Source organism: Hypomesus transpacificus, chromosome 9 (assembly GCF_021917145.1).
Source record: "Hypomesus transpacificus isolate Combined female chromosome 9, fHypTra1, whole genome shotgun sequence".
Lineage (NCBI taxonomy): Eukaryota > Metazoa > Chordata > Actinopteri > Osmeriformes > Osmeridae > Hypomesus > Hypomesus transpacificus.
The window spans coordinates 5,301,514-5,317,652 of NC_061068.1; the positions used below are offsets into that span (position 1 = coordinate 5,301,514).

General features: G+C 42.1%; 1 protein-coding gene across 8 annotated transcripts in view; it reads right to left on the reverse strand.

Moving 5' to 3' along the window:
• Window positions 1-6,146, reverse strand: part of magi1b (membrane associated guanylate kinase, WW and PDZ domain containing 1b) — a 106,352-nt gene extending 100,206 nt beyond the window's left edge. For 6 of the 8 annotated variants that reach the window (XM_047024865.1, XM_047024863.1, XM_047024864.1 and 3 more), the window contains exon 1: window positions 5,299-6,145. In XM_047024865.1, coding sequence (XP_046880821.1) covers window positions 5,299-5,596 — 298 coding nt within the window. In that variant the 5' untranslated portion in view covers window positions 5,597-6,145. Of the gene's footprint in view, window positions 1-5,298 lie in introns of all 8 variants that reach the window. The other 2 variants (XM_047024868.1, XM_047024869.1) reach the window with 1 other exon arrangement.
• Between the last annotated feature and the right edge of the window lie 9,993 nt (window positions 6,147-16,139).

Below are 16,139 nucleotides of genomic sequence, written 5' to 3' on the forward strand. Positions count from 1 at the left end.
ACACATTGCAGTAGTCCAATCGGGACGTAACAAAAGCATGTATTAGTTTTTCAGCATCATCCTTTGAGAGGAATTTTCGTATTTTGGCAATATTACGTAGATGGAAAAATGCTGTTCTGGTGATTTGCTTAATATGGTACTCAAATGAAAGGTCTGGGTCCATTGTGACTCCCAGATTTTTTACCAGCTGGCTTTGAGATACTTTGACGCCGTCTAAGTCTAAGGTTAGATGGGATAAATTATTTCGGTGTTTTTTCGGACCAAAAATTTGAACCTCGGTTTTATCCGAATTAAGAAGAAGGAAATTTGCAGTCATCCAAGTTTTCAACCCGGAAACACAGGTTTCCATAGCATGTGGAAATTCTCCCGGCTTTATAGACATGTATAGCTGAGTATCATCTGCATAGCAGTGAAAATCTACCCCAAAACTTCTAATTATGTTTCCTAAAGGCAACATATAGAGTGAAAATAACAGAGGGCCTAAAACTGAACCCTGTGGTACTCCGTATTTTACAATGGAGCTCCTGGATGAGCAACCATCATAGTGGACATATTGTGATCTATCAGATAGATACGATCTGAACCACTGAAGTGAAGTACCAGAAATCCCAACATAGTTCTCCATACGTTCCAGGAGAATCTCATGATCTACAGTGTCAAAAGCTGCACTTAGGTCTAGAAGAACAAGGACAGAGCTAAAGCCCGCGTCAGAGGCTAATAATAGATCATTGACTACCTTGGCTAATGCAGTTTCAGTGCTGTGGTGAAGACGAAATCCAGACTGGAGAGGTTCATAGAGCTGATTTGAGGAGAGGTGCTCAGTGAGCTGTTTTGCCACAGCTTTTTCCAAAATTTTGGAGAGAGATGGCAAATTTGAAATGGGCCTGTAATTGCTAAGACAACCTGGATCCAGGTTTGGTTTTTTAAGAAGGGGCTTGATAATAGCTTGTTTGAAATCGTCAGGGACTTGTCCAGTTACAAGAGATTCATTAATAATACTAAGCATGGGCGGTCCAATAATATGGAGAAGTTCCCTACAAAGTTTGGCAGGGAGGGGATCGAGAAGGCAGCTAGTGGGTTTCGAGGAATCTATCAGCTTGATGAATGCTTCCATAGAAATAGGGTTAAAGTGAGTGAGAGTCTCAACATGCAGAATGCTGGGTACAGAGGGAAAATCAGTGTTGATGGCCACTCCTCCAGGACAAGTCTGTAGTTTGTCCCTTATTGCATAGATTTTTTGGTCAAAGAAATCTAAGAAATCATTGGGAGAGAGATCTGAACTAACACAGAGTGTACTTTTCTTAGTGAGTTTTGCAACAGTATCAAATAGGAACTTAGTGTTGTGTTTGTTCTTACTAATCAACTTAGAGAAATATTCTGATCTGGACCTGATGAGGACTTGCTTGTACTCTATTTGGCTGTCCTTCCAGGCCAGGCGGAAAACCTCCAATTTAGTGGTACGCCACTTACGCTCTAATTTTCTAGTGGACCTCTTGAGAGTGCGGGTTTCCTCTGAATACCATGGAGCCAGTTTCTTGTCTATTCTTTTCCTTGGTTTGAGTGGAGCAACAGAATCTAGGGATTGCTGAAGAACCAAATTCAGATCCCTTGTTTTAGCATTTAATGATTTATTCGGGACATCAAGTGCTTCTAGTGCAGCGGGTAGAATACTAGCCAGTTCCAGAGCTGTATTTGGGGTTAAGCAGCGGCTAATAGAAATATTCTGGGTGCCTCCAAGGCTCTGGCAGAGATCCATTTTAAAGGTTACCAGGCAGTGGTCTGATAATATAGGATTGTGGGTATGAACAATGACATCACTAATCTTGATTCCCCGCGTGAGAACTAAATCCAATGTATGCGAGTGAAGATGGGTAGGTTTAGAAACCACCTGAGTGAGACCTGTGGAATCCATAAGAGCAGTAAAGGCCTTACTTAGAGGATCTTTTGGGTCATCGACATGAATGTTAAAATCACCCATAATTAAGATATTGTCAGTGTATGTCACAAGATCAGCACTAAAATCAGCAAATTCCTCAAGGAAGAGGGAGTATGGGCCAGGGGGCCGGTATAGAGTAACTATACAAAACGAAGGAGGGGGGGCAACAGTAGTAGAATTAGTCCTTTTTAAAGTAGTTGGTGGTTTCATACAAATTATCTCAAATGATTTAAAGGTATTGACAGATTTTAGGCTGAGGTTGAAGCTAGCTTTATATAACATAGCAACACCACCACCTTTCTTTGAAACACGAGGGATGTGTGAATACGCAAAATCAGGAGGCGAAGCTTCATTCAGGGGGATGTAAATGACCACAGTCACCACAGAAACGTTAACAGAAGCCTGCATAGACATTATTGCATCTTTTACTTGATCAGTTGGCTTTTGAACATTTTCATTGGTGCTCCAGTCCCATGGCATGTCACAATTTCAAGCATGTCAGTACATGGCTTGAAATTGTTGAAATCTGTGCAACTTCAAAATATATTTGGGAGTATTTGTGCCAATGCACATAATCGTTATGGTGCGACCCGTTTAAATTTCCTTACAAAACGCTTGTTAATTAGCCTACTACACAGTACGTGCCTGCTGTGAGCTGATACAGTGACCGGTCCACCGTTCTATCCAAAGTTCCATTAACCAGTTCAACTTAATCTTTACGGTCTTAATTTAAATGCAGATTTTTGCCGTCCATCACTCCGTTGTCACCTGACAGGGGGCTAACTCACGCTCAAAATCTGATGAGCTGAAAAGACAGTATGAAAATGTTCATATGGGTGGGTGCTCCTAAATCTTTGCTGGTGCTCTTAACTTTTTAAAGTTGGGAGCAACGATGCTACCAAGTGAACCAAAAAATATATGTTTATTTCAAACCTTGCAGTATTTGTCAGAGACCAGTAGAACCTGGGGCACCTCAGCACTTTACACTTCCATTACTCTGGTACCTTCCATTACTGTAGTCAGGCAGTAGGAGCTCCTCTTATTCTGTCGGAGAGAGTGTGTGGTAACAAGAGCCAAGAGGAACACATTTGCATTCATTCTCAACACAAGTGAATACATTAGAGGCTCCTCAAGTGGAAAACTAACGATCCCAGGACAGGAGTAACAACAGTCTGAGGAGGATTTAGAGAGCAGGTCACTTCTTAAAGCACTACATATCATGGGTCATTCGTTACTTTGTTCTCATTGGTGGATAGACAGACACACACACACACACACTTACAAGCACACACAAAAGCAACTTCAAGTAAATATTGCATGGAGACATGCTGCTTTACTTCTTTCTTTTGCACACTTTCTATCTCTCTGGTACAAAGGTGGGGGAGGGTGGGGTGGGGTAGGGGAGGGGGGTCACGCAGAGGAAGAGGAAATAAACGCTTCCACATGCAAAGCAAACCGGAGACATTCCCTCTGTACCACCTACAGTTAATCCACTTCAATAAATCTGAACCAGAGCACCAGCTCCTTACTCACACCACACCAGAAAAAGAGTCAATTTTCTACCCATAGAATTTACAACACAGTTCAAATCTGCTGAGCTTGCACAGTTCATCACGCAAGCCCCACGTCACCATGTAGCTGAAAAAGCTGAGCCCTTTAAATGAGTGATTTTGCCTCTCCTCTCCTTCACACGAATGAAGGATTCTCAGTCTGAGTAGGCCAGTGGAAGCCTGTGTTACTGGGACTAGGCCAGGGATTAAGAACCTTCAGACAGCGTTCTGACGTGACCCAGACACCAAATACCTCAAGCGTGACCTGCCCTGACCTGACCTTTCACCCCAGTGCTCCATGCCTGATTTCACGATTCTGTTGCCTGTCCCCATGTCCAGTAGGCCATGGATCCCAGTACAAACAGAGACTTAACTTCCACCAATCCTCTCTCATTGGTAAAGTCTCTGTAAATAACAAATACCTCAGTAGCATGCCGGTGTCAGTTATGTGTCAAATGTGAACCCGTTCAGTTGGGTAGACCCGTCTAGCATAGTTGTGATTCAGTTGTGATTCTGTAGCTCAAGCCTTTCAATAAAAAATGTACAACTAAATACCAATCAATGAAAGACAGAGAAAAGGAGAGAGAGATGTAGGGATACAATAATGGTTCCTTCAAATAAGCAGGGACTGTGGGAATGTGTGAGGAAATGACAGTGTAGTTAATGATTTTCCCAGAGGTTCTGACAGTAAATAGAAACGTGCAAGGCAGCACAGTGGCAGTCACACAGACTGAGTGTACGGTGTGTGTGTTTGTGTGTGTGTATACAGTAGGTGTGTGTGTTTCCCCAGTGTTCAACCCTGAACAAACTTTACTATCAGTAGTTTCAGTCTCCTTTCTGATTCAAGGACTAAATAAAAGTGTAGAGTAACTGTATAGGACTGCTGTTATTTTGGCTACATTTGGGTTAATTAAACTGTGTGAAAATGACAGGCCCTTTGGGTACAATTAAGCCATATAAACTTTATAGATGGCATTTGTTGCCAAACATATTTTACCAATTAAGACTGATTAGGGAGCAAATAATCCCAGACTGTATGAATGATCAGAAATTGAATTTTGTCATGTGATCTAATCGCCATGGTATCCCCCCAGACAGGACCTGGAAATGGTGTGTTCGAAAGTAAGCAGGAGTTGATTGGCTGAATTTCCTGATATTGTCTTGAGTTACACCTACAGTAAGGGGGAGCAGACAATAAAGGCCACAGTGTGAATAATACAGGAACCGAAACCATGTGTAGATACTTTGTTGTAGGCTGGAAGCCTGCTAGATAAGGATAGGAGCTGAGCAGCAAAAAAAGATGTTAACTAAAAGAGCCGTGGGTCAAGTTGGTTCCAAACATACCGATACATAGGCTACATGCCGGTGTGTGCTTCGTTTAATTCGCTCCTATTCCTGAGTAAAAAGTTATGAAATCTGTCATGAAGGAATAAAGCTGGTCCTGGGAGGTTCTGAGCATCTCTGTTGGCACGCTCCCAGAGGGTGGCCTGTCACTGTACTTCAGCGTCAAACCGTACCCACGCTGACTCAAGTTGAGTAGGAATAGTCAAATTGTGAGCTACTATTGTAGTCCAAGAGCTGTAGAAGACGTCAGTCAATAAGTGCCTTGTGGGTAAAAGATCGAAGCCTGCTCGGTCAAACTATTAATTAATTAATTCATAAATGATCATGAAAAAAAAAATGGTGTTGAGAGTGCTTATGAAATGAATAATACAAACCAGGATGTAAATGTAAACATATAAGTTCAAACTTATCATAGTCTCACTCAAATAGCTGACAAACGTACACAGAAGTGGCGCCGTTGCGACTTACCTTGTCTGACTGTTTTCAATCTGACGGGACCTTTGCAGTTCTTTATTACTGTCTGCACGTCGTATAGAGGCAATCCAGATATCGAAAGGTTTTCTACTTCGAGTAATAACTCCCCTTCCGACAGTTTTCCATTTTGGTAAACCACTATATCCTCATTAACTTGCCCGATATAAGCAAACTCTCCATTCTCCGCGCCACCAAGCAATGGCACATTCAAGTCACCGCGAGCATCTTTACAGACCGCGCACTCGTTAACTTTGGTGGTCCAGTGATTCTTCTTTTGTATCACTTTGGACATTGTGAATAAAATCCAACAAAAATACAGGTGGTCTCTCCGACAAGTATGAAGGCAAAGTATCTCACAAAATGATATAGGCCCTATTCTATTTAAAAGCAGCAAACTTTCCTTTTCTTTGCCTGAAGCATGAGTGCTGCTGTCATTTTTTCCCCATCATACAAAAACAATCAAGCCATTCTTGTCCGACGAACGACTTCAAAGGAACTGCTCACCAGCTGGCGTTAATTGGAAGCTACTATTTTTCTGATAATCAGAACATCTTAGCCGTTTAATCCTCTTATATCGATCTTAAATACGGTTGACAGAATCCTACAAACGCCTGCAGTCCCCACTTATTATGTTTTCGGAGTTTCTTTTTTGAAGCCACTTTGGGAAAAAAAATATTCTCTCAAAATTCATACGTTTGCGATTTCTTAATACTATTCCAGCGACTTGGTTGCTGGTTTCAGTTCGATAACGTCTCCTTTAAGCAGGTACAATGTTGTCGTGTGTTGAGTTAAAATTCATCCCACTCCGACTGCTGTAGAGATCGGGATATGCTGATAGTAAAGTGAGCGCATGCGTCCTCTCCCCACCGAGTCCACGGGGATATCCTGACTACACTTATTACTGGGTCCTAAAGCTCCACTAGGTAGACGGCACATGATACCGACGTTGTGGGAGATTGGCTTTTCATATTTTCTTTTGTCAAAAACGACATTTATAAACTATTGTTGAAAATTATATTCAAAATAGAAAGCACCAAAGTTCTTTCCTTTAACAAACCTCAAAGCTTCTTAGTAGGCTACGTTGAAAGGACAAGGACCTAAACGAAACATTTGATTTGAAACATTACCTATTTTAACTGACGATTTGCATTACAGGAAATAACAATCTTTCATGTCCTTTATAAACTACGTGTTTACTAGTGTTGGTGATTCAAAATGCTTCAAAAAACGAATGATAAAATACAAACACAAAAACATTATCGAATGGAAAGGAAAGTAGGCCTAGATATGCATGAGGATGTCAATACCATCATGATCATAATTCCCTTTTTCCACCGCAGAGAGAGAGAGAGATGGAGAGAGAGCATGCATTAAACAGCTGGGTTGAGACACAGGGAGATGAGCAGGCTGTTTGATGGGATCAGATGGGCTGGGCCTCTCACCTAGGGAAAAGCCAATGAGCGTTTTCCAACCTAAAAATACAATTCAAAGCACTCCTCGTCCCACGGGAGGGAAAGCGTTGGCCTGGATGGGACGGAGAAACAGAGTGGGTGCTTTAAAGCCCCGAACCTTGTAACGTCTCCTGCCATCCTTCAGTCACACATACTCAGCGGGAGCAGCTCATCACACAGTGGGTCTTTCCTTTGGCACTTGTTTAGTTTTTTCACAATGTATGCTTCATGTTTTGGCTGCTTGCAATGTTTGGGACTACCTCGTTGTTATGATCAGTGACCTATGCTCTTTTGTAAAGCTCTCTCTTGGAAGTCGCTTTGGATAAAAGATTCTGCTAAATGCATAAATGTAATGTAAATGTGTGACAGCATGACACAGTAACTCTACTACTGGAAATAAAATTGCTTAAACATGCATACTGTTTCAAAACCAAAATAATGTCCTCATTTTTCGAAGAGAGAAGACAACAGGAAGTATAAAACTGAAGCAACTTCTTCAGGTGTGGAGTGAGGAGGAAGGAAGTTGTGTATGACCAGGAGAACTCTGCTTTTTTAATGGCCACCCTACTGCGTATTTGTCATTTGCAATAAAGTTATTGCTTTTTAATATACAGAACATGAGTGCATTCTCTTGGTAGATGGAATCGATGCCCTAGTGTCACACAGCGTGGAAGACATGAAGGATCTCATTTGAAAAGCAACATTTTATGAGTATCATTTCCCAGGCTGTGCGCTGCTTTGGAAAGTATTATGTAGATTGTTCTTGATTGGAGTAAGTTGGACAGGATGCAACAAACATAGCAAGGCTGTTGACAGTGCAGTGTGAAACTTGTCAACGACTCCATGGTCTGTCAGAGATGGTATACATCTCATGGTTTATCTGTCTCTATTTCTTTCATTCTCTCCTTCTATATCTATGCATCTCTCTCCTCCCTCTCTCTATTTATCCCTCTTTCGATCTGTCTTGCACATATGGAAACATACCATAATTTTGTTGAGGACATACTGTAACCCACAGAACAATGTTGTTTTTCCTAATAATAAATAATGCATCGGTTTAAATGCTATCTGTATTCACACATTTGGTCAACTTCACCATGGATAATACATGAGTTAGAGAACACAAGTCAACACACATCCCTGGAACACTTACATGTCAGCCCTGTTCTTGAAAGGTTCTATTCATAGAAATGTCAAGACCCCATCTTAGTACATGCTCATTAAATCATTGTTCTTTACATCGGCTGCTGTATCATCTCAGCATGACAGAACATCTAGAGGGAGGGGTTGGTCTCTCTGTCCCTGTTCCTTTACATTTTTATTATTATTTATTTTGCTCCAGCGGTTGCAAATAAAGTAATTAATTTATAAACCGGTTCATTATTAGAATCAGGTTTGTTGGACAGTGTTTCTCCAGGAATAGGTTTGGACAGGCTTGGGTGAAACCACACTGGTTTCACATGTGTCTTTTGTTGAACTGGCTCCAGGTCAGTTAGTCTTCATTGAAAATATTGTCATCACCCTTTTCGATTGTGTGCATTGGCACGCATCCGAACACAGTGATGAAGGGTTTTCAGACATCTACACACAAGTAACTAAACACATTGAGAGCTCTATTCATCACCGCGACATCACCGACTGTGATGAATGAACCTCTACAGGTCCTGCAGAGAAGACAACACTGTTGGAACACAGAATCAGAATCAGAAGGGGTTTTACAGCCCTTCAATGTTCCACTGCTGTTGTTTATTCCTCCTTCATGTGCAGTTCTAGATGCTAACTTGATCTGCTAGGATGGAAGGTATAAAAAGAATGAGAAATAGTGAGAGACAGAGGGAGAGAGAGAGGCAGTGAGAGAGTTGAGAGATGAGAGAGAGAGTAAGAGAGAGACAGAGGGAGAGAGACAGGGGCTGAGAGAGTTGAGAGAGAGATGAGAAAGAGAGGAAGAGAGAGAGAGTAATCGCATTAGGGTAGTGAGGTACTAAATTAGCCATGGCTGTCATAGCCCCTACCTCTATGCCGTGTGAGGGGAGATGGAGGGAGATGGAGGGAGGTGGAGGGAAATTGAGATATGTTGGAGGGAAGTGGAGGGAAGTGGAGGGAGATGGAGGGAGACTTTATGATGTGATGTGGCCTACGGCTGCCAACAGGAGCTCAGATGACCTTTTACTGGATCTTGCAAACCTCGTTCGGTGAGCACACACACACACAGACACACACCAATACATGCATACACACACATCCCAACTTTCTAGAAGCACTGTCACAGCCCAGATCTACTCATGTATTTGTTCCAAATAGTTTGTATAGTTATTGTGATGCAGATTAGATTGACGTTTCCAGTCTGCTCAGAATGTCCAATAGTTCCAATGGAGTCTTTAAGATCACGTTCAGCAAAGATTGTGAAAGCTTTGCTAGTGCCTTTTGGCTTATCCTGTCAGATACAGATGTTGCATTCACATACAGATAAATAAATGTTGTTGTGCATGAGCATTTTCTTCTGCTGAGTTTAGTATATTCAATCCATCATTAGATTCTCTAATCCTGACGATCATACAATACCCATGAGGTCATCATACGAACAATAAGGACTATGTATTTAGTTGTTGTTCTCTATGACCATAAAACATTCTAGAACCCAGTGGCCATACCTTCCAAAACACAGACACTAACCTTACCATGATATCCCTGTTATTACTACAACATAACAAAAACCTGTAAACGAGAAGGTCATTTTCTACTTAGATGTCTTTTTAATCAGCTTTTCCTCTGTGACAGGATAATGCCTTACTTGTCCGTATATCCACAGAGGGGAACGAGAGAAAGAGAGAGAGAAATCCGTTTTTTTTTATAACTAAAGCAGCACTGCAAAGCTCAGTGTTGCCCTGCCAGATTAGAGATGAATGGCTCTCACCAAAAGGCCATCAGATTATCCAGCACTATTTATGAAAACTGTCGGCCCATAGGCAATGACAGGAACTTCGATAAGGGCTTTCATTGTGGTCTGACTGTTGTCACCATTCTCTTGGCAACATGTGACCTGTACTTTTCTAGGCTATTTTGTGACCTGGACAGCAATGTGAAAGGTCTTTTTAATTCCATAATCTAAATGAGGAGCCACATAATTTCTGGTCTCTGAGGTAATCCTTTGCCAAAAAGTATGATTTTCAGTGGGAAAAAAATCGTTACTCAGCATATTGAGTAATGCTGGCCCATGTGCCAAGCAATAAAGTATATTTTTCGACGTTCTACCAGTCAAAGTGTTTGAGGTATTTCAGCTCTAATGTCACAAATATACATTAGTTCAGTGTAAATGTGTCCCATACTTCTAAACAAATATTCATTTTCCAAAAACATCTTAGGTAACAGACATTTGCAATCACATGGCTCTCTGAAATGTGTCCACACCATGAATAACAGACACGCCTTTATTTGTAGATGCGGGGCCTTGTTACAGGGGGCCTGTGGGAGTCACCTGTACTGTCACCTGTACTGTCATTCAGAATGTGCATTCCGGGCCACTGTCATGATCAACAGGTCTGTCCACATTACGAGAGGCTCCTGTGATGCCCCAGGTCACTGACGTGGGTCATCAAATAAGGAATGTTCTTGAATGGTTTTCAAAAGCTGTTGCTGCCTCTGGGGAACCCAGTGAGGATTCTTTGGGACTGGTGATAGAACATAATATCCCATTATTTGAATTGACGTGTACACTGTCAAAACAGTGGAAGACTACAGCATATCCAGATTATGCAATGAGTGGTAGATATTTGATTAAACAAATATATTATTTGATGTGACAGTTAACACTGCATGTCCAGTTATATAACACATACGTTACATAGATTCATCTCCCATCTTGTATCTGGCCTTTTACACCATACCATATTTATTTCTATACTGTACTATATACCACAACACAATCAAGAATAAATCATCTTTGCTCAACTATATAGTACAAAGGTCTAAGGGTGACTCCAGGAAATGAAAATCTATTCATTTGGATGCCAGACAACCATTTTGTCTTTTTCAACAGGCGTTGTTGACATCTAAAACAAGTTGATCAAGATGTGTTTACGACCTCTCAAACCGGCATTCAAATGTTCTGTTACATGCTTGTGTACATGTTTGAATGAGAGAAAGGCTGACAGAGAGAGAGAGAGAGAGGAACAGGGACAGGGACAGGGACAGGGACAGGGACAGGGACAGGGACTGGGACAGGGACAGGGACAGGGACAGGGAGAGAGAGAGAGAGAGAGAGAGAGAGAGAGAGAGACAGAGAGAGAGAGAGAGAGAGAGAGAGAGAGAGAGAGAGAGAGAGAGAGAGAGAGAGAGAGAGAGAGAGACAGAGAGAGAGAGAGAGAGAGAGAGAGAGAGAGAGAGAGAGAGAGAGAGAGAGAGAGAGAGAGAGAGAGAGAGAGAGAGAGAGAGAGAGAGAAAAGAGGAGACAGAGAGAAAAGAGAGACTGAGAGCACATGATGACTTGTTGGCTATGACTAGGCGTGGTCATGTGGCCCATGTTAAAGCATATCTGAATAATTCAATCCAACACAACAAGGCTTTAGAGCAAGACAGGAACCCTAAGTGCTCAGCTCTTCCACCCACTCGAAATACATCAGGCTGGCATTGAACATGATGACACATTCTAGAGGTTGTGCCAGTGTTAAAATTTAACCTTAAGAGAGCCCAGACGGTTTCAACCTGGCCCCCGGCCCGCTCAGGTCAGGGGTTATTCAGGGTATTTGTAAATTGATCTGTTATTCTGTGCTTGTTAATGAAAATGGTTGCGAAGTCGACAACTAATCTGTAGTTCAGATCTGCAGATTACGATGATGTTCTGGATGGTAATGATCTCCATGACATATGTTAACAAATTATTATGGCATACATTTATTACAGTGTAAACAGGGCTCGAACTTAATGTCATCCCGTCATCCCGGGGACGATGAAAAAGATCTCTGGGCCAGTTCAACACAGACTTCTGCGGGATGATAGACCATAACAATATAAAATGCATGCACCACATCATCACATTTAGCTCCAATGAAAATTCCTTAAACTATGCACAATTTATTCACATTACAAGCACTGCTTTGTTTTATGCGCTGCTCTACGGTGCGCGGTTGCGCTTTGTGAAACCGTTGCTCTCCATTATGAGTAAACTAGCTAGCTACCAGCTAACATTAATTCCAACCCGCGAGCAAACATAGTTTTTAGGCCTCTGTATTTTTGGGGGGCAATTATTTATTTTTTTGGAAAACATTCTTCAGAAAAAACATTCAATCTTTAAAAATATTTTCAAATATATATTTTTTCAACCTTTAGAAACTTTTTATCAAAACTTTTTTTCACACACAGTGAAAGCAGAGGAGAGAGGAGGAGAGGGGAGAACAGAGAAGCCTAAAACTAAGTAGAGTAAAGCAGAGTACAATAGATTATAGTAGAGTCTAGTAGAGTCCTCATCAAGTACTCATCAATAATGGAAACCTTTTTGTAGAAAATATTTTTATAACCTTTACATTTAGTCATTTAGCAGACGCTCTTATCCAGAGCGACTTACAGTAAGTACAGGGACATTCCCCCCGAGGCAAGTAGGGTGAAGTGCCTTGCCCAAGGGCACAACGTCATTAGGCACGGCGGAGAATCGATCCGGCAACCTTCTGATTACTAGTCCGACTCCCTCACCGCTGAAACATCTGACTCCCTAGTTAGTTAGCTACTTTAGAAACCTTTTTTTTTATTCAAACCTGTAGAACCAATAAAAAAAATTAAAAAAAACCTGTAGAACCAATTTTTTTAAAACAAAATTCAAACCTTTAGAAAAGTTTTTTGAAAGTTTTTTTTCAACCTACACGCACAGCTGTGCCACTTAAGACACTTAAAAAAAACTTTTTAAAAACCTTTAGAAACTTTTTTACTACAGCCACACCAAGTATTGTGTTAGTCCCAACATGAAACAAGACAACAAAATTGTGTATTCTATTGTCTATGTATTCACATTGAAATTCAGACATTGATTTGAGTCCCATGACTCAAACTTTTACTTAAATAGTGTTGCAAATAACCTAGACCCATGTCAGAATGTCCAAATGCAAAAACACAAGAATTCTGGGACAGGTCAAGTTCAGTTTGGGACGGTTCATTTTGCTCTTTGGGACGGTACAGTGGGACAGTGAGGAAAAAAGTTAGTTGCGAGCCCTGAGTGTAAACATATGTAGCATGCTAGTAGTTAATTATTGAACAGACCCTGAACAAGCATGGAACAACTCTATTCATATGTTAATTGAATCACAGCAAAAAATACAATACCGTACAGTACGTTATTTAACTACAGAAATGGCCATGACGATACAGTATGGAATCTATCCCACACTGTATAGTATGGAAGAAAACAATGGAAACAGCGGGTGAAATGAGGAGATCAGATACGTAGCTCCAGAGAAGAGCAGAGACATTCACCGATAGTTTGTGTCAGGGCTCTTCCCAATCCCAGGGTGCTCTGCATGGGCCTCAGCAAGGCCACCGTTTTAGATTCTCCTCAGATTTCAGATGTGATTACTGAAGGATGCTTTCCCAGACCACATGCAAGACATGCGGCCGTCCCTCCCAGCCCACCCAGGCACTTTTCCAACTCTGACAGCAGGACAGCTGGAGAAAACTGAATACAGAGGAAGGGCACGGCACACAGGGAGGAATGACAGGCAACATGCACACGTCTGATCATTGAAGATACTTTGAGTTTATTGCATTGAATCGCCAGTAAGACGTACCGGTAATGGTTTCAATGTGTAGAGAGAAGTTTGCACGGTATGGAATTGTATGCACAGTATAGAAAATGCACTGCAGATTGTATCATGGCATGGTTTGACTTGTTGTGCTGTACTCAAACCAACCAGCTTTTTGTGAAAGACATACAATAAAGTTTCGACATGTTGTAAAAAGTGATACATTGCAATTGTTCATGACCCCCCCCAAGACCACCCTTCCCCCCACCAACTCTCTGTGTATTTCTCTCAACCTTGAAATACCTGTCATGCACTGGCTTCAGAGGGAGCTATTATCTCACTCTGTCCAAGTGCTCCTTTGTTTGCTTGGCCTTGTTGAGTGTCATGACACATAACACTCAACAGGGTAAACAGACAGGTTTTACCCACACCAGCCTTGGTGCATTCTCACCACAAACCATGAGCTCAACATTTACTACAAGTTGGGTAACATTTGTGTAAACTTGACAATGGTGGGTCACAGGTTCTCACTGTTTGACATCTGGTTATTGACTTCTGATGGGAGGGTATTCTTGCACATAAAAATGAGCTGAAGCCATTTGAACTACAGTTTCAACTGAGACATTTATCAACTGTCGCACTCCACAACATTCTTTCCTTCTCTCCTTGTCTATTCTATTAATGTAAACTCAAGCATGGAACACTCACACACACTCACAGACACACACACACACACACCCACACACACACTCACAGACACACACACACAGACACACACACATGCCTAATCCCCCTCTCTCCCTCTGGACCACACAGGGAAACCAGCACAGTGTGGACACAGTCCAAAACACACCAGGCTGAGTGGGCCCTATATATCTTTTTAAGGCTCTAATGATCATTTCCTACGAGTCAAACCTTGAGGCCTCTGACAGGGTGTTTTTAAGTGATACGCCTGTTGGAAATCCTCAGCTCTGATACGATCAATCTCAAAGACAACATGACTAAAATCACGTTGTTTTCATAATCCACTGGGCTGGCCTCCCTCTGCACTAGGCAGCCAAGGGACCCCTCTGAGTCTTGGTACTGGCCATGAGGGGCTCAGCCCTTGGCTGCTCCAGCTGAAATAGGCTGTGTGGCTGGTACAGGGAATTGCTAATGGAACACATTTGTTCTATTATGCCGTGGGTAACCCGATCCTGTATGATTTCAGTCAGACACATGGTGAATTTCTCTGTTAAAATCAGTTGAGGGAAAGCACGTGAGGCCTTCTCTCAGAGACACAGGTGGTTCCCCTCTTTCATACGAAGGGATAGCGGGCTCCCTCACTCAGCTAGTAACAACAAAGAGCTTTGTCCTGTGTGGCAGAACCTGTCACATCTGGTCTGCACTTCGTTAAGTCCACAAGGTTGAGGAATTACCAAGGGTGCTGAATGTTAGTGTGTTATGGACTTTGATGATGATCTCAGCATGACACGGATATCCAAAAATCATGAAAATATGGCTTTAATGATAGACTGGAAAGCAGTAAGGCAAACAGGCAGGCAGGCAAGAAGGTAGACAACCAGGCAGGCAGACAGACAGAAAGAAATACAGATTTGACCCCAGATTCCATTCAAGCCGCTCATCTGACTGAACTGTGGTATTCCAACCATGCAAAGACTGTGCTGCAGCACAGAGCCGGCCATTGTGTCCTCAACTGAGAAGTCATTTGATGATCATGGTTACCATGGTGAGAAGATGTGCATCATGTGCTCACTGTCTGGGCAGCTGTTTTGCTGTTGTTGTTATCTCTGTAAACCATGTACTTGTACAATCTTCCTAGAACTTCCTAATCAAATAAGCATGTGACTTCATCCTAGCTGTTCTGCTGTTGACAAATCCATTAGGAGACAATGAATTGACGGGCTGCATCACGTAAAGCTGTAAAAAAACTGTAGTGTTTAATGAACTTCTGGTATTCACTGTAAATCCCATTCCTCTGAAACTAAGTAAAACTCCCACCCTGTTCTTAACTTCATACAGCCTCAATGATCTCTTCCTCCCACTCAGACTTAAGCCCTGTCTCAGATTAGCTACAGAGCCTCCATCCTGGTAGAAGGCAGCGCACGCTGGCACTCAAATCTATGCTAATGTCTCTTGTTCTTGTTAATGCTTCTAAAGCAGTGGATAGTCGGTTACTTTTCTAAAGAAGTGTTCAAATGGGCCTTTGGCTGAGCTCCACTATGGGTTGAGGGGGGAAGGGAGGAGGTTCTCCCCCAGAGAGAGTGACAACAGGCTAGGCATGGAGAGGGCCTGTGCCTGGGGAGGACTTGGTTGTTACCATGCTCCGGTTGTGTGTGTTGGAGCTGGGTTGGGTTTCACTCAGGAGGCCAGGGGCTGGTGGCGGAGGCCTTTGACAGCAGGGCGAGCCAGGAAGTGAAACATAATTCAAAACAGCCCTCAACAAAAGCCCTTCAACTGGGTAGACTTTCTGTATATTTCTGTATATCCATGGTCTCTTTGTGTAAAATGAACGGCAGCTGGACTGTATGGTTGCTGTTACAGTGCCATAAGCCAACCTGCAGTCTGCATTGTAATGTATACATCATGTGCACAATGTAAACCACTGTATGCTAGACTCATACTATACAATCAAATAATAACAAATTGATGACAGCAT